Genomic DNA, 26526 nt, shown 5'->3' on the forward strand with positions numbered 1-26526 from the left:
GCAATGAGCTGGATGAAATCATCAAATCATTGGGAGAAAACTCGGTGCATCGACTACCCGAAGACAGACAGCGGACTTACAGGCCGTTTGCTTCTTCCAGAACCAGAGCGAGGGCGCAGCGGCGTTTCAGGTCGTACCGACAGCCGGGACCTCGAGCCGCCCCCAACAGATCACAGCCGTGGTCGCGTTCCTTTCGCGGGCGGAGGCCCGCGAGAGACGGCTCGGGACAGGGGAATCCCCCCGCCAAATCCAACCAATGATGCCAGGGTGGCCCACTCCTCCTGCCCGACCATCGGGGGCCGACTCACGGAATTCTTCGAGGAGTGGGCGAAGATCACCTCAGACCAGTGGGTCCTGGACGCCATCCGGCACGGTTACGCCTTGGAGTTTGCCCGCCCGCCACGGGACAAGTTCCTTTTCTCCCCGTGCGGCTCCGAGGACAAACGAATGGCGGTTCAACAGACCCTGGATCGCCTTCTGGCTATAGAGGCAATTGTGCCCGTCCCCTTCGCCGAGGTGGGCTCGGGGCATTATTCCATCTACTTCGTAGTTCCCAAGAAGGACGGGTCGTTCCGCCCCATACTGGATTTAAAGGAGGTCAACCGGTCACTCCGGGTCAGCCGTTTTCGTATGGAGACACTGCGGTCGGTAATTGCCGCAGTGCACCGGGGGGAGTTCCTGGCGTCCTTGGATCTGACGGAGGCGTATCTTCATATTCCCATACGTCCGGACCACCAGCGTTACCTTCGCTTCAAGATCCTCGGACAGCACTTCCAATTCCGGGCTCTGCCCTTCGGGCTTGCGACAGCCCCCCGGACCTTCACCAAGATTATGGTAGTGGTGGCGGCGGCCCTTCGAAAGGAGGGTATCTTAGTGCATCCCTACCTGGACGACTGGCTGGTACGGGCGAAGTCCCTCTCACATGGTCAGGCCTCGGTTGCCAGGGTCTTGGAGGTCCTGCGCTCCCTCGGCTGGGTCGTGAACCTTCCCAAGAGCTCACTCATGCCATCGCAACGCTTGGATTTCCTGGGCGCGACTTTCGACACTCAGCGGGGCATGGTGTTTCTGCGTTCCGACAAGGCCCTCTCGTTAAGGGAGCACATACGTCATTTCGCGGCCTTGCCGGAGCCCACCGCTTGGAATTATCTGCAGCTCCTGGGAGTGATGGGCTCCACGATCGACATGGTGCCCTGGGCCTTTGCACACCTGCGTCCCCTGCAGGCGTCCCTGCTTTCTCGTTGGAAACCGGTCTCGCAGGAGTATCAAGTGATTCTGCCTCTCCCTCAGGCGGCTCGGGACAGCCTAAAGTGGTGGTTGGTTCCGGCCCACCTGGCTCGCGGCGTTTCGCTCGAAGTCCCCACTTGGGTGGTGGTGACCACGGACGCCAGTCTAGTGGGCTGGGGCGCCGTCTGCGATCGCAGCGCCACACAGGGACTGTGGGCGCCGGAGGAGGCTCGGTGGCCGATCAACCGACTGGAGACCAGGGCGGTACGGCTAGCGCTCCAGCACTTCCTCCCTCTGGTTCGGAACAGGGAGGTGCGGATTCTTTCCGACAATGCGACCACCGTGGCCTACATCAATCGCCAGGGCGGAACGAGAAGCGAACACGTCTCCGTCGAAACCACGCTACTGATGGCATGGGCGGAACTACATCTCGCGCGGCTCGCGGCCTCTCACATAGCCGGGGTGGACAACATCCAGGCGGATTATCTCAGTCGGCAGCGCCTGGACCCCGGCGAGTGGTCTCTATCCGACGCCGCGATGAAACTCCTAGTTCAACGCTGGGGGATGCCGCGGTTGGACCTGATGGCGACGGCGTCCAATACCAAGGCCCCGCGCTTCTTCAGTCGCAGAAGGGAGCGCGGCGCGGAGGGAGTGGATGCTCTTGCACTCCCGTGGCCAGAGGACCAATTGCTCTATGTCTTTCCTCCTTGGCCCCTTGTGGGCAAGGTCATTCGCAGGATAGAAAGCCACAGAGGCCTCGTGATTCTCGTGGCTCCAGAATGGGCCCGACGTCCCTGGTTCGCGGACCTGCTCCTCCTGGCGGTGGATGGACCGATTCGGCTGGGTCACCTTCCCCGGCTCCTGCACCAGGGTCCTGTATTTTTCGACCAGGCAGAACTCTTTTGTCTTGCGGCATGGCTTTTAAGCGGCGGCGTCTCCGCCGCAGAGGTTACCCGGAGGCGGTGATCTCGACGATGCTTAAGGCCCGCAAGCCCTCCACGTCCGCGGCCTATGTTCGAGTGTGGAAGGTCTTCGAGTCCTGGTGTGCCGGTCGGGACGTCCGGCCCACGGAGGCGACGGTCGCACTAATCCTTCAGTTCTTGCAGGACGGACTGGATAAAGGTCTCGCTTATAATTCTCTCCGCGTACAAGTGGCGGCTTTGAATATCTTAGTGCGGAACACGTCCTCGCTCCTGCTACATCCGGACATCGCCCGGTTTCTGAAGGGGGTTCAACACGTCCGACCGCCGGTCAGGGACCCCTGCCCCTCGTGGAATCTTAATCTAGTACTTCGGGCACTGGCAGGTGCTCCATTCGAACCTCTCCAAGGATCCACACTTAAAGACCTCACGATGAAGACAGTCTTCCTCCTAGCGATATGCTCCGCTCGGCGTATCTCGGAGCTTCAAGCGCTATCCTGCAGGGAGCCCTACCTGCGTATTTCGGATGCCGGGATTTCGCTTCGCACGGTGCCAGCTTTCCTGCCAAAGGTGGTGTCGTCCTTTCACTTGAACCAGACGGTTGAGATCTCGGCTTTTTCTCCAGAGGATTCTCGAACGCTTCGCCATCTGGATGTGAAGCGGGTGCTCCTCCACTACTTAGAGGTTACCAATGACTTCCGGGTATCCGATCATCTGTTTGTCCTCTGGTCGGGACCTAAGAAAGGTTCCGCCGCGTCGAAGACGACCATCGCCCGCTGGATTAAGGATGCCATCTCGGCGGCTTACATTGGTTCTGGACGAGACCCACCCAGGGGAGTTCGAGCCCACTCTACTCGCTCGCAAGCAGCATCCTGGGCTGAATCTCGTTCCGTGTCTCCACAGGAGATCTGTCGGGCGGCGACTTGGAAGTCGCTGCATACCTTTGCCAGGCACTATCGGTTGCACCTGGCGCCTTCGGGATCCGGTCTCTTTGGAGATCAGGTCCTCCGAGCAGGGCTTTCAGGGGCCCACCCGGTTTAGGGAAGCTTGGGTACATCCCACCGTCTGGACTGATCCTGGTACGTACAGGGAAAAGAAAATTATTCCTTACCTGCTAATTTTCGTTCCTGTAGTACCATGGATCAGTCCAGACGCCCACCACGCTGGGATCTCATGCTCCTGCTCGGGTTTTCGTCTGGATGGCTGTCTTGTTGGCTGTCTTTTCTTTCTTTCTTCCGCTAAGTTTCTTTCGGGGTTACAACTCCTCACAAGTTGACTGTTCCGACCTGATTTGCAGGTCGTTTTTGTTATCGTTCTTGATGGTTTATTTACGTCAGGTTTCTTGATCCAACTTGTTCTTTACATTGCTATTTTCAGCTTTGTTATCCATGATACTGAGCTCCAGCAGAGGGTGCGCTAGCATATGAGGTGCCACCCTCGAGCTCTGTTCTGACTCCATCTGCTGGACGGGGGACATAACCACCGTCTGGACTGATCCATGGTACTACAGGAACGAAAATTAGCAGGTAAGGAATAATTTTCTTTTTGAAAAGGGTTTCTTAAGCCTATTTGCTTATTTCAAGCAGTTTTGTTTTTTTTTGTTTTTTTTTAAGCATGTAAGGAATTTCCCTGTACATACCCGGATCAGTCCAGACAGTGGGTTGAGCCTCCTGTCCAGCAGATGGAGACAGAGGAAAAACTGAAAGGGTATCCTATATCAGGACAGAGTCCCCCCTGCATCCCTCCAGTATTTCTCTGTCTCCAGCAGATCCAGATAGTTGAACCTGCAGCTCCCTTTCTTTAGCTGTTTTTCTTCTTCCGTGGGGTGCTTCTCCTCACTTTTTCTTCAGGATCAAGCAAGTATTGCCAGCCAAATTCCTACATCCAAAAAAATAAAGTTATAATTTTTTTCAGGGCAAAACTTGTGATCTTTCAGGAAGACAGCTCTGTCCCCTGGCTCTTATAGGGTCCTAGGGAGGCTTGTCCCTTGAAGATTCAGCCTAGGACTCCTTGCCTGGTGACCCTTGCTGGCTTGGGGCGATACTGGTAGTCCAGTCACTCCCCCTGACGTCTTGGGCCCAGGAGGCTTTTGCCTCGGGCCCCATTGCACTGACAATTTGCTTATTACAAAAAAAAGAAAAAAATAAATAATTATAAAGAGTCAAGGAAACCAGACGGAGCACTTCTGCCTCTCCCGCATTTAGTTGCTCCGAGGATATGAGAAAAGAGCAGTGCAGGGTTCATTCTCCTGCTCTCGCTCCCATTTGCAGCCCGGCTCAACTGTTATTGCTTACTTTCGTTTTCTCCGTAGCACGTTTTTCTTTCCATGCTGCGATTGGCAGCTTGTCTTGCCTGCGGGGAGCCTGCTTCGCCGCTCTCCCGCGATGGACTGTGCTCAGCTTGCTTGCCTAGAAGTGAGGGACCCTCCGGGACCCCAGCGAAGTCGGCAGTCTGGGTTCGGGCTCCCTGACATGTTCCCAGGCCGGTTCCCTCGCTAAAAACCGTGGGAACGGCGGACATCTTGAGCTCCGACATCCCAGCGAATTTTGAGCCTCAGGGGGGAGGGGAGCCGGATTTTGAGATTTCTCCACCCGATCTCAGCCCCATGCCCTCCCCGGGGAGGGGGGGGGTGCCTGACTCCTCTGCCCCTGCTCCCCCTCCCCCACTACCCGGGAAATCCCAGCATCTTTTTTCACCATTTTGTGCTTTTACTGAACAAATCTTATTTAGCCAGCCTTCAGAAACAGGAGGAACCCTCCTGGTGGAATATGGTGCTGACGCCCTCTACGACTTGCTCTGGGTGCAGGCCAGGGCCATGGTGTCAGCAGTTTCAGCCAGACGGCTTCTTTGGCTGCGCAAATAAGCTGCAGACCCCTCCTCCAAGTCGCTGCTCGGCACGCTTCCCTTCAAGGGTAATTTGCTTTTTGGTGAGGACCTGGAACAGCTTATTAAATCTTTAGGAGATAACAAGATTCATAAGCTGCCTGAGGACCGCCCTAAACAGACTAAGTCCTTCTTTCCTTCGCGCTCTTGCTTCCGAGGCCAGCGCAGGTATAATAACAGAGGCCGGGGCTCCTTCTAGATCTCAGCAGTGGTCTCAGTCCTTTCGTGGCTGACGGCCCTTCCAAGATGGTAACCTGCAAGGCTCCTCTGCAAAGTCCTGACAATGAGATACGGCTGGCCCATTCCTCTGTTCCAAACTTAGGTGGTCGTCTCTCCCTGTTTCTGGAGGAATGGGACAAGATTACAACAGATCAGTGGGTCCTCGAAGTGATCGAAAATGGCTACGCATTAGAATTTGCTCGGGATCTCCCGGACCGCTACCTCGTCTCTCCCTGCGGGAGCCAAAAGCATCCACTGGTGTGTCAGACTCTGGCCCGGTTGCAGGAGCTGGGAGCCATAGTCCCTGTGCCACTGGAGGAACAGGAAAAAGGACGGCTCCTTCCGGCCCATCCTGGACCATAAGAGAGTCAACCGGGCCCTCAAGGTTCCCCATTTTCAGATGGAGACCCTGAGGGCAGTGATAGTGGCAGTTCGCTCAGGCGAATATCTCACATCTCTCGATCTTATGGAGGCTTACTTGCACATCCCAATCCACCCCGACCATCAGAGGTATCTCCGCTTCAGCATCCTGGGTCAACACTTCCAGTTTCGGGTGCTTCCGTTCGGTCTTGCCACCTCGCCGCGCACCTTTACCAAGATCATGGTGGTGGTGGCAGCGGCCTCCCTCCGCAGGGATGGAGTCCTAGTCCACCCTTACCTGGACGACTAGCTCATTCGTGCCAAATCGGAGAACCTCTGCGGTCAACAGAGTCGTGACGTTCATCACCTCCCTCGGGTGGATAGTCAACTTCTCCAAGAGCAGCCTTCAGCTCTTCCAGGTCCTGGAATTCCTGGGAGCGTGCTTCGACACCCGTGTGGGCAAGGTGTTACTGCCAAAGAACCGGGTGCTCAAGTTCATGGATCAGGTACGTCATCTCTTGTCCCTCTCCGTTCCCACAGCCTGGGACTACCTTCAGGTCCTGGGCACTATGGCTTCAACTATCGATTTGGTTCCTTGGGCTATTGCGCATATGGGTCCGTTATAGAAAGCTTTGCTGTCCCACTGGAAGCCGGTCTCTGAGAACTTTCGGGCTCCTCTACCGCTCTCCGACTCTACCGTAGCCAGCATGCAGTGGTGGCTCTCGCTCGCTCACCTTCTGAAGGGGATGCCCCTGAAGACTCCCCAGTGGATCATTGTTACAACGGATGCCAGTCTCTCCGGCTAGGGAGCGGTGTGTCAGAATCAGTCTACCCAGGGACTATGGTCCCCAGTGCAATCCCAATGGTACATAAATCTTCTGGAGGCCCGAGCAGTCCGTCTGGCACTCAAGGCCTTTCTTCCTCTGATTCGCCGCAAAGCGGTACGAGTCCTATCCGACAATGCCAACACAGTTGCTTACATCAATTGCCAGAGAGGCACCAGGAGTCGTCTGGTGGCATTGGAAGCCAGCAAGCTTTTCTCCTGGGCGGAGCGTCATCTGGATCGGCTGGCGGCTTCCCACATTGCAGGGAAGGACAATGTTCAAGCCGACTTTCTCAATCGCCAGCATCTAGACCCCGGAGAATGGGACGCGATGCGCCTGATCGTGCACAAGTGGGGGGCTCCCCACTTGGATCTCATGGCCACGCTGGGAAATGCAAAGGCTCCCAGGTTCTTTAGTCACAGACAGGAGCACTGCTTGGAAGGTGTGGATGCCTTAGTCCTCCCCTGGCTGCGCAATGTTCTTCTCTACGTGTTCCCACCCTGGCCTCTAGTGGGAAAGATTCTCAGATGGATAGAACTTCACAAGGGCCCAGTTATTCTAGTGGCTCCGGAGTGGCCGCGGAGGCCATGGTTTGCGGACCTCGTAAACCTTGCAACAGAAGGTCCTCTGCGCCTCTGTCACCTCTCCAACCTTCTGCGCCAAGGTCCTGTATTTTTCGATCAGGCGGATCGCTTCTGTCTAGTGGCCTGGCTTTTGAGTGGCGGCGACTGAGGAAAAAGGGTTATAAGGAGGAAGTTATTTCTACGTTGTTACGGGCACGTAAGACTTCTACCTCTCTCGCTTATGTCCAGGTCTGGAGGGTGTTTGAGAATATGTGTTCTGAGTCCGGTGTCCCGGCACACAGGGCCTCAGTGTCTCAAATTCTCTCCTTCCTTCAGAGTGGCCTCTCGAAAGGTTTGTCCTTTAGCTCTTTGCGGGTGCAGGTCTCTGCTCTTGGTTCCCTCCTAGGGAGGGTTGATGGTTATGTGGTGGCGGCCCATCCTGATATTGTTCGCTTCCTCAAGGGTGCTAAGCATTTGAACCCGCCCATCCGGGTTACTTGTCCATCATGGAGCTTTAATTTTGTGCTTCGTGTTCTCTGTGAGGCGCCCTTCGAGCCTCTCTGGTGGGCAACCCTTAAAGACCTGACCCTCAAGACAGTGTTCCTTGTCTCCATTTGCTCGGCCAGGAGATTGTCCGAGCTCCAAGCCTTGTCCTGTAGAGAACCCTTCCTGCGTTTCTCTGATTCAAGGGTTTCTCATAAAACGGTCCCTTCCTTCTTACCGAAGATTGTTTCCTCCTTCCATGTGGAGCTACCGTCTTTCTCCTCGGAGGATGTCGCCAGCATGCCAGGCAGGGAGCTCCGAAAGCTGGATGTCAAGAGGGTTCTCCTGCAGTATTTACAGGTCACAAACGAGTTCCGCATCTCTGATCATCTCTTTATCTTGTGGAGCGGGCCCAATAAAGAAAATAAGGCTTCTAAGGCTACTATTGCTAGATGGCTTAAGGAGGCGATTATCTGTCCAGGCCGGCCGGTTCCGGAGGGCTTGAAGGCCCATTCTTTGCGTTCGCAGGCTACCTCTTGGGCAGAGAGTCAGTTGGTGTCTCCACAGGAGATTTGCAGGGCTGCTACCTGGAAGTCGCTGCATACCTTTCCTCGCCACTATTGTCTCGATGTCCAGGCACCAGTTTTTGGCTCCTTCGGCAGGCAGGTATTTCCAGCGGGACTATCTCGGTCCCACCCTAATTAGGGAAGCTTTGGTACATCCCACGGTCTGGATTGATCCGGGTACGTACAGGGAAAGGAAAATTGGTTCTTACCTGCTAATTTTCGTTCCTGTAGTACCACGGATCAGTCCAGACTCCCGCCCTGACTGTGTTACTGTTTATATGTCCGCTCGAAGTTGTTCCTTTCTTTTCCACAGCACTGCTGAACGAGTGGTCTCCTATCAGATTTTGGCTTCCTATCAGAATTATTTGGCACCGGAAGTATCTACCTGATAGATATCTATAAGAACATGCCGTACTGGGTCAGACCAAGGGTCCATCAAGCCCAGCATCCTGTTTTCAACAGTGGCCAATCCAGGCCATAAGAACCTGGCAAGTACCCAAAAACTAAGTCTATTCCATGTTACCGTTGCTAATAATAGCAGTGGCTATTTTCTAAGTCAACTTAATTAATAGCAGGTAATGGACTTCTCCTCCAAGAACTTATCCAATCCTTTTTTAAACACAGCTATACTAACTGCACTAACCACATCCTCTGGCAACAAAATCCAGAGTTTGATTGTGCGTTGAGTAAAAAAAGAACTTTCGCCGATTAATTTTAAATGTGCCCCATGCTAACTTCATGGAGTGCCCCCTAGTCTTTCTATTATCCGAAAGAGTAAATAACCGATTCGCATCTACCCGTTCTAGACCTCTCATGATTTTAAACACCTCTATCATATCCTCCCTCAGCCGTCTCTTCTTTAAGCTGAAAAGTCCTAACCTCTTTAGTCTTTCTTCATAGGGGAACTGTTCCATTCCCCTTATCATTTTGGTAGCCCTTCTCTGTACTTTCTCCATCGCAATTATATCTTTTTTTGAGATGCGGCGACCAGAATTGTACACAGTATTCAAGGTGCGGTCTCACCATGGAGCGATACAGAGGCATTATGACATTTTCCGTTTTATTCACCATTCCTTTTCTAATAATTCCCAACATTCTGTTTGCTTTTTTGACTGCTGCAGAACACTGAACCGACGATTTCAATGTGTTATCCACTATGACGCCTAGATCTCTTTCTTGGGTTGTAGCACCTAATATGGAACCTAACATTGTGTAAGTATAGCATGGGTTATTTTTCCCTATATGCATCACCTTGCACTTATCCACATTAAATTTCATCTGCCATTTTGATGCCCAATTTTCCAGTCTTACAAGGTCTTCCTGCAATTTATCACAATCTGCTTGTGATTTAACTACTCTGAACAATTTTTTATCATCTGCAAATTTGATTATCTCACTCGTCGTATTTCTTTCCAGATCATTTATAAATATATTGAAAAGTAAGCATCCCAATACAGATCCCTGGGGCATTCCACTGCCCACTCCCTTCCACTGAGAAAATTGTCCATTTAATCCTACTCTCTGTTTCCTGTCTTTTAGCCAGTTTGCAATCCATGAAAGGACATCACCACCTATCTCATGACTTTTTACTTTTCCTAGAAGCATCTTATGAGGAACTTTGTCAAACGCCTTCTGAAAATCCAAGTATACTACATCTACTGGTTCACCTTTATCAACAACTCCTTTATCAACATTAACTCCTTCAAAAAAGTGAAGCAGATTTGTGACGCAAGACTTGCCTTGGGTAAAGCCATGCTGACTTTGTTCCATTAAACCATGTCTTTCTATATGTTCTGTGATTTTGATGTTTAGAACACTTTCCACTATTTTTCCTGGCACTGAAGTCAGGCTAACCGGTCTGCAGTTTCCATGATCGCCCCTGGAGCCCTTTTTAAATATTGGGGTTACATTAGCTATCCTCCAGTCTTCAGGTACAATGGATGATTTTAATGATAGGTTACAAATTTTTACTAATAGGTCTGAAATTTCATTTTTTAGTTCCTTCAGAACTCTGGGTGTATACCATCCGGTCCAGGTGATTTACTACTCTTCAGTTTGTCAATCAGGTCTACCACATCTTCTAGGTTCACCGTGATTTGAAAACCTTCTCCAGTACGGGTACTTCCCCAACATCTTCTTCAGTAAACACTGAAGCAAAGAAATCATTTAATCGTTCTGCGATAGCCTTATCTTCTCTAAGTGCCCCTTTAACCCCTCGATCATCTAACGGTCCAACTGACTCCCTCACAGGCTTTCTGCTTCGGATATATTTTTAAAAGTTTTTACTGTGAGTTTTTGCCTCACAGTAATCTTTTTTATCGCAATGTTTTGCATTTTCAATTTACCAATTCATGGTTTAAAGGTTTTCTTGCTTGATCTTTTTTCCAGGTTTTCGTTATATTTCTCTGCTTTGATATCCTTTATACTGAAGGGACGCAGAGAGGGCTGTGTCCTGATATAGAATACCCTTTCAGTTTTTCTCTGTCTCCATCTGCTGGACAGGAGGCTCAACCCACTGTCTGGACTGATCCGTGATAGTACAGGAGCGAAAATTAGCAGGTAAGAACCAATTTTCCTTTTCTTCCTATCTTTAAGTAATTCTAATACTGATCTAAGGCATAGCCTGCAAAACAGACTATTATATATTTGTAGAGATGGAGAAGTTTAATAATTTTTGTGTTTTGATGTTCTGGTTGTTTTTTGATAGATGCCTTGCCTGAAGGATTCAGTCAAAAGTTTGAGGAAGAAGAACAAAAGAGCAGAGAAAAATTCAGCCCATTGCCAGTACAATCTGTAACGCCGCAGATTTCCAGATCCAGGAAGGAAGTGGAGGGCCCAGAGATACGGGTATCATCCCCCATCATATACCCCACTGCACGTCCTTCACTAACCGGTTGTGTACGGTACTACAAAAAAATGGTGTCCCCCGATTTCATATGGATAGTACTGGTCATCTATAGGGCCCTATGTACGTCCATCACTCAAAGAAGCAGATTACAGAGAACATGCATGTTCTGTTTCATACCCAGATTGGTCCAGACAAATGGGTTTTGCATCCCTGCCAGCATATGGATGCAGAGAACAAAACTCTGAGGCACTGCTACATATCCGAGAGTGCCACCTGTAGTCCCTCAGTATTTCTCTGTCTCAAGCAGATGGTAGAGGAGAAATCCTGCAGTTTGTTTATAAAAAAGAATAAAAAAAGAAGACAATTTTATGCAGTGCTCCCTGAGGTGTTAGGTACCTTTGTGGACCATCCTTCAGGTGGAGCTGGAGGTTGGCTATCCTTGTATGGCTTTAGCCTGCTACTTCTGGAGGGACTGATAGCCAGGTTATTGGCTCCCTCATTCCTCCGAGGTCTCTTCCTTCAAGCCATCTTTCTCCGGGCAGGGAAGTATTAATGTTTCTTTGACTAAGTTTAAAAAAAGAAATGTAGTTAATAGAAGCAGGAGCTTCGTTTGGGACGGCTCGGTGGCAGGGGCTATTTCTCTTCAGCGGGAGCTGTCTGCGCTGAAAAGGAGGGAGAAGTTGAGCTGCTGTGGCCACCGGGGGGGATGTGGAGTGCTGACAGGCAGGTTGCTTAGGTGTGTTTCTTCACCGCGCGCTAAGTCTGACCTGTGCAAGTGTGTAGCTCTGAGAGCAGACCACATGCACAGCCTGCATGCAAGTGCCGGAGCGGGTTTTTTCTTCCGCTAGGCCAACGCTTCTCCCCCATGTTTAATGGCACCAAAGCCATGCATGGCAGCCTGTAAAGCAATAAAGTAAATACTTATTTCTCACTGTATAGTGGACTTATGAAACAGATTCACTGTAAAAATCCAGCAACCATCATAATGCACCCGGTTCCCGTGTGTACATCGGGTAACCTTAAGAAGCTGGAGCTGCTTCAACGTGCTAGATATTTAATCATCGGTTGCTTAAGGATTTTATGTCTCTTATGAAGCTGGACTTTAACTCAGCTAGTGCAAGTTAGTTGAATACTTAACTTGTTACAAGTTAGTTGAATACTTAACTTGTGTGTGATGACAGAGAAATGTCTTCTGTTTTTGAGCGCCGCATTGAATTGTAATTGGAAAGAAAGGTCCCTTTCAGGTGCATGTTTGCGATGTGCCGATTAAGGCTATTTAAATGGACATCCTGTCAAAGGGTTCCTTTTAGGTCTTCATGCCGCTCGCTGTCAAAAACGCCCGACACTGCAGGGTTTCGGAATCTCTTCCTTCCTCAGGGGTTTAGCAAGCTCGTGTATGCGGCTGGTTTGTAAACATGCTGTGAATCAACAGAGTAATGCGGCTTCAACAAAATGAGACAAAGTCAGTGAATGTCCTGTAATAAGACCTATATTAAAGGCACACTCATGTGGATCAAGATTTTATGCTGAAGCGTTAGGAATGCTAAACACTTACCAAATCAATGTCTATGATCAGCGCTGAATTTTTGGACATTGTTTTTCTCACAATAAGAGGTTCTTTCTTGTATAGCCTGTAAAGCATGCAGGTTGTGGTCTGCGCAGCTGAATGAGGCATCCTTGTGCTCCAACCTGTGCCAGAGGGGGAGAGGGAGCCTCCACGGATGCGGCCTCGGACAAGAGGGCCACCAGATCTTCGGGGCCCACAGCAGAGGTCCCGGGGAGACTGGAAGGGGAAACCATGGCAGCAAAGGGTCGCAGGCAGAAGACTGCGCGTTCCAGGGCACCCAGAGACTCTCATCCAGCTCTTTCTTCTGTGAGACCATTGGCAGCGCGGGACCCTACCACAGGAGGAGAGTCAGACAGAAGCAGGATTGATGAGGACGCCGAGGATTCGGAGGAGTTTTCACCGGATTTTGTTTTACTCCTGCATAAGGCCTTTCTGGCAAGAAGGGAGGACAGGAGGGAAACAACCCAGGGATCGACAGCCGAGATGTCCTTCCAAGAGACCTAGGGAGGTCTTGTTGAGAGGTTCTGGTGGTTTGCTCAGACAACTGGTTCTGGGGCATGGTTTAGGAACCGAATGTGATCCAAGAAATTTGAACAATTCGGATGACCTTCAGGAAGATCCTGCAAGTGCCCCTACAGGGGATGATCCCAGTGAGGTGGATCCCGATGCGGACCCGGATGCTGATGCCGGTGGCAGAAGGAGATGACCCGAGAGTCGTCCGCCTGTTTAGGAAAGAGGAGCTGCATCCCCTGATTCCTCAGGTTTTGGAGGAATTGGGCATCAAGGTCACTCAAGAGGAGTCCGATAATTAGTGAGAAAATCCAGTCCTAGTGGGACTGAGAGGTCCTACTAGTGCCTTCCCATTGCCTAAGAAGATTCAAAAATTGGTTAACCAGGAATGGGATTCTCTGGAGGCATGTCTTAAGGTGGGCAGGGCGATGGCAAAGCTATACCCATTGATGGAAGAGACCTTAGACCTGTTGAAGTTGCCAAAGGTGGATTCGTCATCACCAAGAAAACTATTCCAGTGGTGGGTTCAGTCACTGTGAAGGATGTTCAGCATCATAGACTGGAGGTGCAGTTAAAACAGATGTTTGAGGTTTCTGCCTTGAGTATCTGGGCAGTGAACTGTGGCAGTCTAATGCAGAGGGCCTGCTTATGTTGGGTGCAGAAGGCTCAGGAGCAGAGTTCTACATGACCCAGTAGCTCCATGCAGTCGACGTGCTTGGAAGTGTTAAGTGGCTTATATGGTGGATGCGCTATGATTCGGTGCGTACGTCTGCCAGAAGCATGGTTTTGGCAGTGGCGGCTCGAAGACTTTTGTAGTTAGGAAATTGGTCAGCGGATACATGGTCCAAGTCCCAACTGTGTAATCTCCCCTTCAAAGGGAAACTCCTGTTTAGGGAGGATCTGGACCAGCTGATGAAGAGACTGGGAGAGTCTAAAAAGAATAGGTTGCCTGATGGTGGCAAGAAGAGTTTCTCTGGCCATTCCTGTTTTCGTTCAGGCAAGAGTTCCTCATCGTTGGGGCAGAAACAGTCTTCTGGAAGACAGCTGTCCTTTTGGGGTTCCCGCAGATCCTCCAGAGATACCGCCTGTCAGGGTACCAGGGGAGGAAAGTCAGTGCAGTGAAACCAGAGTGGTCCATTCCTCCTTGGAGGCTGTGGGGGGAAGATTAGCCTACTTCTATGGAGAGTGGACCAAAGTCACCTCGAACCAGTGGGTTCTGGAGGTGGTAAGAGACAGTTATGTCTTAGAATTTTCGCACCCCATCAGGGAGGCCTTCCTAGAGTCCCATTGTTTCTCTCTAAGCAAGTAGGAGGCAGTATGGGATACACTGCAGAGGTTACTAAGATTGGACGCAATTGTTCCAGTTCCTGTGTCTGAGCAAGCTCGGGGGAGGTATTCGATTTATTTCATGGTTCCCAAAAATGGAGGGCATTTGTCGACCCATTCCAGATTTACAAAGGGTCAATGTGGCCCTTCGGGTTTTGCGTTTTCACATGGAAACGTTGCACATAGTGATAGCGGTCCACAAAGGAGAGTTCCTAGCATCGTTAGATCTAACGGAGGCCTTCCTGTATATTACCATTCAGGTGGATCATCAGAAGTTTCTAAGGTTCATGGTGTTGGGACAGTATTTCTAGTTCAAAGCTCTTCCATTTGGGCTGGCCACAGTGCCACAAACCTTCACAAAGGTGATGGTGGTAGTGGCAGCGGCCCTGAGATGAGAGGGGATTCTGGTTCACCCATATCTGAACGACTGGCTCATTCGGGCAAAGATGGAGGAGGAGTGCGGTCGCTCAGTGCAGCAGGTTATGGATAGATTGCAATTGCTGGGTTGGTTAATAAATCTGTCAAAGAACCATCTGGTTCCAACCCAATTGCTGGAATATCTGGGGGCGCTTTTCGATACTCAGAGGGGCAGGGTATTCCTGATCTCAGACAGAGTGATGAACTTACAGATGCAAGTGATGTGCCTGGATTATTTGCAGGTTCTGGGTTCCATGGCGTCTTCATTGGATTTGATACCATGGGCATTTGCTCACATGCGGCCCTTACAGAAGGCGCACTTGTCCAGGTGAAATCCATTGTCAGAACAGTATCAACTGCCTTTACCGCTACAGGGGAGTCCAGGTCCAGTCTCTTGTGATGGCTGTTGCCCCACAACTTGGAGAAGGAAGTGGATCTGGAGACTCCGGACTGTGTAGTGGTTACTATGGACGTCAGTCTCAAGGTTTGGGGAATGGAGGCAGCCTGGTCAATCAATCACCTAGATACAAGGGCGGTTCGCAGATCCCTGCAGGCATTCCTGCCTTGGGTCAAGGGTCAGATGGTGAGAGAGATTTCCAACAATGCGACGACGGTGGCATACATAAACAATCAAGGAGGGTCGAAGAGTCATGCAGTGGCTCTGGAGGCCTAGCATCTCTTTGCATGGGCAAAACTTTTCCTCGAGGGAATAGCAGCTTCTCACATCACAGGAGTGGACAATGTGCAAGCAGACTTCCTCAGCAGTTGGATCCAGGGGAATGGGAGTTGTCCCCAGAAGCTTGGACTCTCATTTATGACAGATGGGACGATCCCCAAGTGGACCTTTTGGCCATGCGAGTCAATGCCAAAGCAGTCCGATTCTTCAATCACAGACAAGAAGTCAGGTCTGAGAAAATAAATGCACTGGTGTGCTCGTGGCCAAGGGGAGTTCTGCTGTATCTCTTTCCTCCCTGGCCTCTCATTGGATATGTCTTGCAGCGCAAAGAGACGCATCCGGGTAGGGTGGTTCTGGTGGCGCTGGAGTGGCCGCGCCGGCCGTGGTTCGCGGATCTGGTGTGTCTCGTGCTGGATGGGGCCTCTCAGATTGATCCATCTGCCAGGGGTTCTTCATCAAAGGCCTATATTCTCGAATTGGGAGGGTCACTTTCGACTTGTGGCTTGGCTTTTGAGAGGTGACAATTGCGACTATAAGGATATTCAGAACCAGTTATTTTCACCTTGCTCCAGGCTAGAAGGCCTTCTACTTCTCTGTCAGGGTCTGGAAGGTCTTTGAGTCTTGATATTTGGAGCAGTGGCTGGATCTGCTAGGCGGGAACATTCCTCACATTTTGTCCTTTTTGCAGCAGGGCTTATCAAAGGGGTTGGCCTATAGCTCACGCTGCATGCAGGTGTCAGTCTTGGGTTGCCTTATGGGCAAGATGTGGGGGGAGTGCCTTGGCCTCTCACCCTGATGTAGTTGGTTTTCTGAAGGGTGTTAAGCATTTGCATCCTCTGGTGCATAATGTTTCCCCTGATTTAATTTGGTTCTGAAAGTCGTCTGTGGGCCTCCGTTTCAGCCCTTGTGAGGAGCTTCACTAAAGGACTTTACTTTGAAGACTTTTTTTTTGGCCATTTTTTCAGTCAGATTTTTGGAGCTTCAGGCTTTGTCCTACAGAGATACGTTCTTGAATATTTCTAATCGCAGGGTTACACTGCGTATGATTCCATCCTTTTTACCAAAGGTTGTGTCCTCCTTTTCATGTTAATCAGATGGTTGAGCTGCCAGCCTTTCCGGAGTGGTCTCAGGATTCGCTGCAATCTAAGGAATGTCATCTTTTGGATATGCGCCGGGTTCTGGTACGGTATCTCAAAGTCACTAACAGTTTTTGGTGATTACCCCACCCAAAGAGATGATCCAAAGAAAGGAGTCAAAGCTTCTAAAGCCACGATTTTGTATTGGCTGAAAGAGACCATTTATTTGGCTTATATTTGTAGAAGTCGAAAAGCACCGTTAAGTCTGCATGCACATTCTACAAGAGCGCAGGCTGCCTCCTGGGCAGAGTGTCAGTTTCACTTCAGGAAGACATGGAAGTCATGGAGAAAGTATGGAGTGAAGACAGTGTTGCAGTGCTGCAACACTGTCTTCACTCCTTATTTTCACCAGACATTACCATTTGAATGTTCAGGAGCAGGAAAATGCCGCATTTGATGAAAGTGTATTGTGTGCAGGTCTTTCAGGTTCCTGCCCAGTCTAGGGGTGCTTGGGAACATCACACTTGTCTGGACTGATCTGGGAATGAACAGGAAAGGAAAATTGGTTCTTGCCCGCTAATTTTTATTCCTGTAATACCAAGATCAGACCAGAGACCCATCCCCTTGCTGCCAAAAGACTGAATTTCCTGTTTGTATTCTCAGATTGTATCCACAAATTGTAAATAGGTTGAGACGTTGAGGTTAAGCAGTTATCGGTAACTTGCTAGGAAGTGGAGGCTCCAAGGGAGTTAACTGGTCGCCCTGGTTGGGGGATCAATTTTATTTACACATTGACTTAGGTACAGGTCAATACTGAGGGACTGCAGATGGCACTCTTGGATATGTAGCAGTGTCTCAAAGGTTTGTTCTCTGCCTCCATTTGCTGGTAGAGCAAATGGAGGCAGAGACTTGTCTGGATTGATCTGTGGTATTACAGGAACAAAAACTTGTCTGGATTGATCTGTGGTATTACAAGAACAAAAATTAGAAGGTAAGAACCAATTTTCCTTTAAATCTGGCTTTAAGACCAGTCCAGTCCAATGGCTCAGTGGTAGCACTGTGCACTGCCATGCAGAGGCGCTAGGTTCAATTCCTAGGCCCAGGACTGCTCCCTAGGCTGTATGGGGCTGGGGATACTTAAACTGCTGTTTTGGAGGGATTCCCAGTCATTGCACAACTGTGATATGTAATACCCAGACTTTGTGCCAATAATTACAGGGTTCCAGGAGGAGTTGGCCCCCAGCTGAGAACCGTCCCTCTGATGACTGGACAAAATGAGCTGACAGAGGAATGTAAAATATGGGAGGAAATCACTAAATAGTTGCGAATAAAGATTTGTGGCACTAGATGCCAGCCCTAGTTCCAATCTGAGCTGGAAACCCAAAGAAGCAGGAAACTGCCAGGCCAGATTTGAAAAGAAATCACACTTTAGTTCTCAGTGTGCTAAAATAATGTGATACTGATCATGTCCTTGCTAAAGTGCTATGCTCTGCAGCACATTATTTGGTTCTGCAGCCCTGCATGAACTAGCCCTGAATTAAAGGGTTAGTTACTGAGGGGAAGTGAAGCCCTTTGGCAGGAGGCGGGATCGGGGAGGAGGCCAGGATCCAGCCTCCAAACATACAGCCCGATACTGTAAAACCGCGGGAGAGCGGACGAACGCCTGCTCTCCCGGCGCTCGCACCGGCCCTTGGCCGGTGCGAGCGATCCAGTATGCAAATTAGGCGACGCGGTGCAAACGAGGAAAAGGAGGCGCTAGGGACACTAGCGCGTCCCTAGCGCCTCCTTTTGGCCTGGAGCGGCGGCTGTCAGCAGGTTTGACAGCCGACGCTCAATTTTGCCGGCGTCGGTTCTCGAGCCCGCTGACAGCCACGGGCTCGGAAACCGGACGCCGGCAAAATTGAGCGTCCGGTTTTCGGCCCGACAGCCGCGGGCCGGATTCAAATTTTTATTTTTATTTTTTTTACTTTTTTTTACTTTTCGGGACCTCCGACTTAATATCGCTATGATATTAAGTCGGAGGGTGCACAGAAAAGCAGTTTTTACTGCTTTTCTGTGCACTTTCCTGGCGCCGGAAGAAATTAGCGCCGACCTTTGGGTCGGCGCTAATTTCTGAAAGTAAAATGTGCGGCTTGGCTGCACATTTTACTTACTGTATCCCGCGCGCATACCTAATAGGGCCATCAACATGCATTTGCATGTTGAGGGCGCTATTAGGTGCCGCGGGTGGGCCGCGTGTTTTCCTCCCCTTACTGAATAAGGGGTAAGGGAAAACACGCGTCCAGAGCTAGCTAACAGTGCGCTCCAATGGAGCACACTGTACTGTATCGACCTGATAGTTAACTGATAACCCTAACATGTTGAGTCAGTGTGCTAACTGCACAGCCTAAGGTGGTGTTAAATTTATCTGGGCAATGCCTCCACAATAAATATGCAGTAGTTCAGTGTTTTCTGTGGCAAATAAGCTCATTACTTTGCTGTTTACCTCTTTTGCATGCCTTCCTGAGCTAAAACTTAATATGCCTGTTATTTTGGGTATGGCCATCTCACACATTATCCCCTTAGTACAACATGCTCTTTTCAGGGTGTGCATTTAAATGTATTTATCATTCACTCATTTATCAGCACATGTTAGGGTCTATAACGACTTTGTAGTGCTTTACATACCGAATCCAATTTATAATCATCTAATTATAATTGGTTCTTTTTTATACCCTGGAAAGTTTGAGTAACTGAATTTACTGTTCAGTGAATGGCAAGTTTGCATTGAGTCGTAAGTAGATCCCATAGATCTCACTCAGGCCGCTGTCTCAAAGCCTTTGTTAATTTTCTTTGCTTCCCTAGATTTTACAAAAGTAACACACTAAAGCAATATATTGCTGAAAGATGGTTCTGAATGTGCAGGATTTTCTTTCCCTTCTAATGGTTATAGTGCATTGCTTATGTCTGTGTAGTGCTGTAAACTAGCTGGAATTTCTTTTCTATAGGGTAGTGCAGGAGGAGGTAAAGACAGCATGAAGGAGTGGATTTTGCGCTATGCGGAACAAGTGAGCGATGAGGAGGAAAAACAGGAGATTGCTGAAACATCAGATGATGATAAATTTGACCCTGTAAGTTTGTGACAGAATTATTTAAGAAGTTCTGAATCAATAATGAAAATAAACTTGATTAAAGTTACTGATGATCATGATGTTATAACAACCCTAAACTACAGCAGGGCAACCTGCTTGGAGCAGCCATTACAGCCCTAAATGGCAGCTATGCAATGGCAAAAGGCTTCCAAGAAGGCTGAGATAAATTGCACGGAGCAGTGATTACATAGAAACATACATAGAAACATAGAAGTGACGGCAGAAGAAGACCAACGGCCCATCCAGTCTGCCCAGCAAGCTACGCAGTTTATCCATTTTTTATTCTCCCCCTTTTTTCTCCCTCCCACCTGTCTCTATTGGCTTCCAGCACCCTCCGGCCCCAATTCCCTTCCACCCCTCCACCAATGCAGAGAGCAGCGCCACCCTAGTGAACATCCAGCTCAATCAGGGGTAGCAACCGACGCACTGATTACATCCTTAACAACAGTGTTAAGCTGCCTCTGGCTCCCAAGTAAGAATACAGCTATCATTTAAATATTTCTGGGAAGGGGCAGTGCCAGAGCAAAGCTAAAACCCAAGCAAGTCATCCCCTCTCTCTAGCCCCCAGCATTTCTGCACCAGCAGGGATCAGTCCCTGCAACGACATCTCTCCCTAGGCAGCCCGTGAGCCTTAGCACTCATTCTAGCCACACTAAAATGGTGGCAGGTGCAATGAGCATTTTTGAAACTCTGACTGGTTGTGTTGATCTTGCCATGCAAGAGGTCAATGTAGGTGGCCCACAAATTTTGATAGTGAAAAGCTTGCCATTGATAACCTGCTGATCTAAATATTGTAGTCTACAGTATAGTGTCAGTCGCAGCAGTAGTCCTCTTTCTAGGTGGCTTCAGTTTGCTGTGAGTTGCTGACGCCTGTAATTTTGTGATTTGGGTGTTCTGCAGTGCTCACTTGCACCTGAAATGCTGGTGGGGGCAAAAGTTGAAACCCTCTCTAGCACCAGCTGCCCTTGCCAGCCTCAGTGTGAGTTCTCATTCTGACAGTGCTGCGGCAGTATTTTGCAAACCATGTTTAAGACTCGTTTGAAAAAATAAGTGCATTTCCATGCATTATTCTCTAGCAGTGTCACCTTGGCAATATTTGCATAGAACTTATTTTCTTGGTCTTCTCTTTTCTTTTTTTTTTAAATTAAATTTTGTGAATGAATCAGAAGATAATCTGAATAGTCACAGTATATGTTAAGTTTAGTGGAGGAGTAGCCTAACGGTTAGCGCAGCAGGCTGTGAATTAGAGAAGTCAGATGTCAAATCTCATTGACGTTCCTTAGGACCTTGCCAAGTTACTTCATCCTCCATTGCATTGGGTCCAAATGTAGGAGCCTATTTACTAAAGGTTTTCTCCCATTTTATATCTATGAGGAAAATGCTTCGTAGATAGAGCCCTTACAGGCTGATTCAATACAGTGCGCTCGGCTGAGCACACCATTTAGCACCCATTTAGCCATGCGTTTTCGACACGCATCTATTATCCCCTTATACTGTAAGGGGTAATAGCGCCTCAAAAATGTGCGGCCAACCTCACAAAAACTAATAGCGCTCATCACATGCAAATGCATGTTGATGAGCCTATTAGTTAGTAGCCCGGGATACTGAAAGTAAAATGTGCAGCCAAGCCTCACATTTTAATCTCAGAAATTAACGCCTGCCCAAGGACAGGCATTAAGATCTAAGCAACCCGGGAAAGTGTACAGAAAAGCAGAAAAATACTGCTTTTCTGTACACCCTCCAACTTAATATTCTAGCGATATTAAGTCGGAGGCACCAAAAATTTAAAAAAATAAAAAAAAATCTGCCCACTGGTCAGCGGGTTGAAAAAACGGATGCTCAATTTTACTGGCGTCCATTTTCCTAACCCGTGGCTGTCAGCAGTAAAATTGAGTGTCGGTTGTCTGACCCACTGACAGCCGCCCCTTCCGCAAATAAGGAGGCACTAGGGACGTACTATTGTCCCTAGTGCCTCATTATTAGCATGACACCTAATTTTGAATATAGAATCGCGTGCCCAGGAGAAGTACCTGGGCGCACTTTGGGAGAGTGGGCGCTCTTGCACTTTTTACGGAATCGGCCTATCAGTTTGTAAGCTGTCTGGGGATAGAGTAGTACCTACCGTTTCTGAATATAATCTGTGTTTAAGTGTTACAATAGGTAAAATGTAAATTAAAAAATAATCCTTGTAGGTAGGTCGCTCTTAGGTAAGCAACCAGGTGGCACCATATCATAAGGGACAAACTGAGCCTATCCTGGTTTTCTCCCAGTGCTTCTCTGGACCAAGAGTCCTTAGAAAAACGAGAAGGTGAAAAAAGAACTGTTAGTGTATATTTGTGAAATATTTGACACATTGGCTCTGTTAAGCAATGCTCTAGGGCAGGAGTTCCCAACCTTTCAGGGAATGTGGACTCCTTTTCAGCCTCAAAAGATTTTGTGGACCCCTACTCACTTCTCCTTAATGTTTGCATGCCATTATAAAATAAATAATGATCTGCACTCCAGAGTCATCCATAATATGTAGAACTTAATATTAAATCATGCTTACTGACATAAACTGAATACAGAGGGAGGGAAATTTCCTAAGCTATTTAAACTTTGCTCTTCTAATTTGAAGGTTGAGGCCATCTCACCTTCCAGTCCAGCTGCAGTGAGGAAAAGGAAGCAAATTCAAAAAGGTTCCAAGTTGGCAACTTAGTGCGACCTGGCAGAAAACCAGCACTGGCACCTGCAGACCTGCAATCTTATTTTCAAAGGGAAACTATGAAATGTCCTTTTAACAACACGAGCAAGCTGGTACTTATGTAGCTGCATAGTTTGCATCTGATTTGAAGCAGATGCAGGAAGGTGTGCAGGGATTCAAACTTAAATCCTTGCATGTACTTTCCTTCCCCCAACCTAGTCCTGCCCTTTTTTTCTCTGCATGTAAAAACTTGCATTCCCTTCACACCACAGATACATCCCACCCGCAGTGGCGGGGAGGAGCAAGTTTCAAATGGCCTTTTTCGCCTGCTTTTCTTTTATACTTTATTTTCTTTTATGATTCTTACAAACACATATAGAAAATTATAGTCACAATATCATCTTATCCACACCTTGCTGTTGTCTCATTCTCCCTTCTTCTTGATTCCTGGCAGTCATCTCTCCCTTCTTCCCTCCTGTACTGTGGTTGTCTTCTATCTCTCCTTCTTGAGCCCACTCTCTCTACCCCGATCCAGCGTGATTCCTGGGAGTCCTCTCCTTCTCTCCCTGATAGGTGGCTGTCCACTCGCTCCCCTTAACCACCTCAGTTATGGATTCCTGTATCCTCTTTTTCTTCTTTCATTTCTGTCTCATACCTTCTTCCCTCCTTCTTTCCCTTCATTCTGTCAACCCCAGTCTCATTTCTTCCTTTCTTCAGCTCAGTCCTTCTGCTCGCTTTTCTGGTGCAGCTCTTCTCGTCTATCAGGCCAGTGGCAGAGCGCATTGCGGTAGAATAGAGGGAAATGATTCTCACTGCTGTGATCACCCTTTCTCCTGCTTTCTTCAGTGTGTGCAGCAGTGGCTGCTGAAGATTCTGACCTCCACAATTGGCTCCCCCACATCCTCACAAAATGTAGCAACGGTGTTTGATTCTTGAAGGTTGCAATAAGTCCCCCTCTTAATCTCCCCTGGGCATGTGGCAATGCAGTTTGAGGCTCCTAATGTGTGCGAATGGCCCCTCTTTGTCACTCCTCCTCCTGGTCTGCAGCAGTGTGGGGTGAAGTGTTTTGGGCAGCAATAGCTGCACTCTCGCTCTCCTGGCCTGAGGCAGTAGCTCAACTAATAAGTAATGTTTTTATGTGCTTTGTCATTTTAGATTTTCCCAAAATACATTAGCAGATAACACTTCATTATCTTGTCTGTAATAGAATGAAAGGTACCTGGATCTAACAGCCAAGCTTTTGGATGCAAAGCAACTGGCAACTTCCAGTAAGCAGGACAAAAATAAATCAGGTCAAAAGGAGGCCGAAGAAAGAATCAGGATGTTACAGCAAGGTAGGAACATAAAACACAAACTGCCTCCAGGCTGAAAATCGCTTACAGGCCCTAGTTTGCCAACCTTTGATCTACATTTACCAGAGGAAAATATGACCTTTTACTCCTAATAGTTGAGAATAATGGCTCCAGTGATTAACTTATGTAGTACAATTGTATTAATTATATCATCAAATATAAAAGCAAGGCAACCATAAACAAAGCTAGAACGTTCTTCTCATTTCATTTCGATGCTCTGATATATGCTTTAATAAAAAAAAAAAAATTCAGGCTTTTGTTCCCCTCTCAGAAAGCAGCTCTCGCTCACCAGCAGCTTTTCTACTGAATTTAGTTCAGTGTTGTGGGACCTGCTTTCCTTTCTAACTGTCCTTTCTGCAACAAAAGTTGCATGAGGTGAGACCTAAGGCTCTCAATGCATGCACCTGAGAGGAGAGAATGGGGGGATCTGATAGAAACATTCAGATACCTCACAGGGAGAAATATTGCACAAGAAGCAAATCTTTTTCAGCAGAAAGAAAAATCTAGAACTTGAGGCCATGCTATGAGAATAATAAATGTTGCAGTGAAGGATGAGGGTAGAGAAGGAGTGTTGGGATCCTGTGCTCGCAGCAGCCTGTTCCGTGCAAAGAGCTCAAAGTAGGAAATTTTGGGCCTCTTGCTACTGCTGGGCTGAAGAAACAGCTTCTCTGTTTGAGCTCTTAAGCAATCCATAATATGGCTGCTGCTTTTCTCTCCTTGCTGGTTCCCTCTGTCACGGCAAGATGAGATGTTTCCAAGGCAGAGGATGAGCAGGATCATCGGAAATACTCTGCTCTCATTTGGAATCGCTGCCATCACATATTATCATGCTTTTTTGGTGGTCTCATTGTCTGACCTATGTGCTGTTTTTATACTTCAAGAATATGAGCCTGTGCACAACGGGTAACATTTATGTTTCTCTTTCAGTGACATGAATGTATTTAATTATAAATTAGAAAGTTATTTGGGGGATTTACCTCGTAACAGTCCAAATCAGGTATGAATTGTAACTTCAAGTGGTGATTATCACCTTGCATGTGGATTGTTACAAGATTTTCTTTCTGCTGGCTTCCTGCCAGTTCTGTAGTGAGTGCTTCTCAGCCTTTGAACCACTAGAGCCATGAATAGAGTCTGAGACACATTTTAGCAGGTATTCTCTTAAACCTTCGGTATTTGCTGCTGCTTCTTCTGTGTTGTTCAGCTTTCTAGGATGTAAAGAACCAAACCGAAGACCCTATAGAGTTGTATCTAGAGTTCCCTCACAGCTGCAGTGGTTTACTTTCTGAAAATCAAGAAGGGGGATACAACACTGTTTAGGCAAACAAGCGTTCAGCCTTGCTGTTTGTATGGATGCACAGAGCTGACTTCTTATAGCTGTTTTTTAGCATCCTTGTCATAGAGAGAATGCCCCCCTCCCTCCCCCCCCCCCCCCCCTTTCCCTTATCCTTGAACTTTTGCTTGTTGCAAATAAAGGAACATTGTTTGTTCTCCTCTACAGAAATGAGAAGCTTGGAGGTCCATCCCGTATTTAATCCTGCTATAAAACTCCCGGTTATAAGTGATGAGAGGAAGAAGTCTCCGCAGCCTCCTGAGAGCGAAGGGCCCCTAAACCTGGCGATACTAGAACAGCCTGCAGCCACTCCGGAGGAGAAAGGTCTGATTTCTGGAATTGTGTGGGCATAGTACAAGCACTGAGAGATGCCCCATTACTTAAAACACATTTAGAGCGGGTTTAGTACACTGCATGGGATTGTTGGCCTTTTCCTGCCATCATCTTCCATGTTATTGGGTGCTAGTTGTGCTCTAGTACATAAATTACCCCGATTTATCGAAAGTCTCTCACTCTTTTCAGTGAGAAGAATGACGGAACACAGCGCAGCTGAATCTGCCTCAATTTTATTAATCCAGAAAAATAAATCTGTTTATTTTGGACATATGGTAACCAAGACTAAAGGGGGTTGAAGTACCATAGGTTTGAAACAAAAGGCCCTACTGCTCACAGGTTTCAAGTGTGTGCTAATTGGACCCCTTTTTGTGTTTTGTTTGTATTAGCTAGGCCCCCCCAGACTAAAACAAGACCTAGTACCCTGTTTCCCCGAAAATAAGACAGTGTCTTATATTAATTTTTGCTACCAAAGATGCACTAGGCCTTATTTTCAGGGGATGTCTAATACCGTTGAGCTGCTGGCTGCCCCTGCCTCAGCCATGCCTCACCAGTGTGCTGTCAGAGAGAGGTAAGAGTGTGCAGCATTCATGGTAGTCAGCTTGGGCTGACTCTGCTGCTTTTGAACCTCTGCACACTGCTTGGAAGGGGTCCCCCGACTGGTACTGCCACCATCCCCAGTTGTCAGTAATCTTGATGCCACTGTCACTGCTGCCACATGGCTATTGGGGAGGCGCCGATTGCTGCTACTGACACTGAAGCCCATTCTGCTGCCTCCTCTGTGCAGGCCCCGTGGGCTTCCACATTCTCCATGCTGATCTCGTACATTGTGAGATCCGCATAGAGAAAGTGCTATTCTTGCACATTCCCAAAGATTACATGTGCCAATCACTAAAAAGTAATTTTTTTTTTTTTTGCTGGCTGATGTTAGTTTTCTAATTGGTTGGTCACAGGCTTTTTCCACCTTCCCTTTCTTATTTTTTTGCCAATTCCTTTTAAATTGTCCTTTTTTTCTTCCGTATTTCTTTTCTCTCCATCTTCTTCCCTCAAACACAGTCAGGCTCTCATTCTCACATGCATTTCTCTCTCACACACACACACAGGCTTTCACTGTCACATGCTGTCTCTCATACAATCATTCATACACACAGTCTCACTGGCTCATGCTGTCTGACGCTCACACACACAGGCTCTCTCTCACTCCCACATGCTGTCTTGCTCAAGCATAGGCTCTC

At 48.4% G+C, this 26526-nt stretch overlaps 1 protein-coding gene across 1 annotated transcript in view; it reads left to right on the top strand.

Moving 5' to 3' along the window:
- Positions 1-26526, top strand: part of DHX29 (DExH-box helicase 29) — a 226813-nt gene that overhangs the window by 35232 nt on the left and 165055 nt on the right. Inside the window, exons 5-8 of the mRNA XM_029577204.1 lie at positions 10750-10889; positions 19450-19572; positions 23484-23610; positions 25127-25282. Of these exons, the coding sequence (XP_029433064.1) occupies positions 10750-10889; positions 19450-19572; positions 23484-23610; positions 25127-25282 (546 nt within the window). The remainder of the gene's footprint in view (positions 1-10749; positions 10890-19449; positions 19573-23483; positions 23611-25126; positions 25283-26526) is intronic.

Source organism: Rhinatrema bivittatum, chromosome 1 (assembly GCF_901001135.1).
Source record: "Rhinatrema bivittatum chromosome 1, aRhiBiv1.1, whole genome shotgun sequence".
NCBI classification, from domain to species: domain Eukaryota; kingdom Metazoa; phylum Chordata; class Amphibia; order Gymnophiona; family Rhinatrematidae; genus Rhinatrema; species Rhinatrema bivittatum.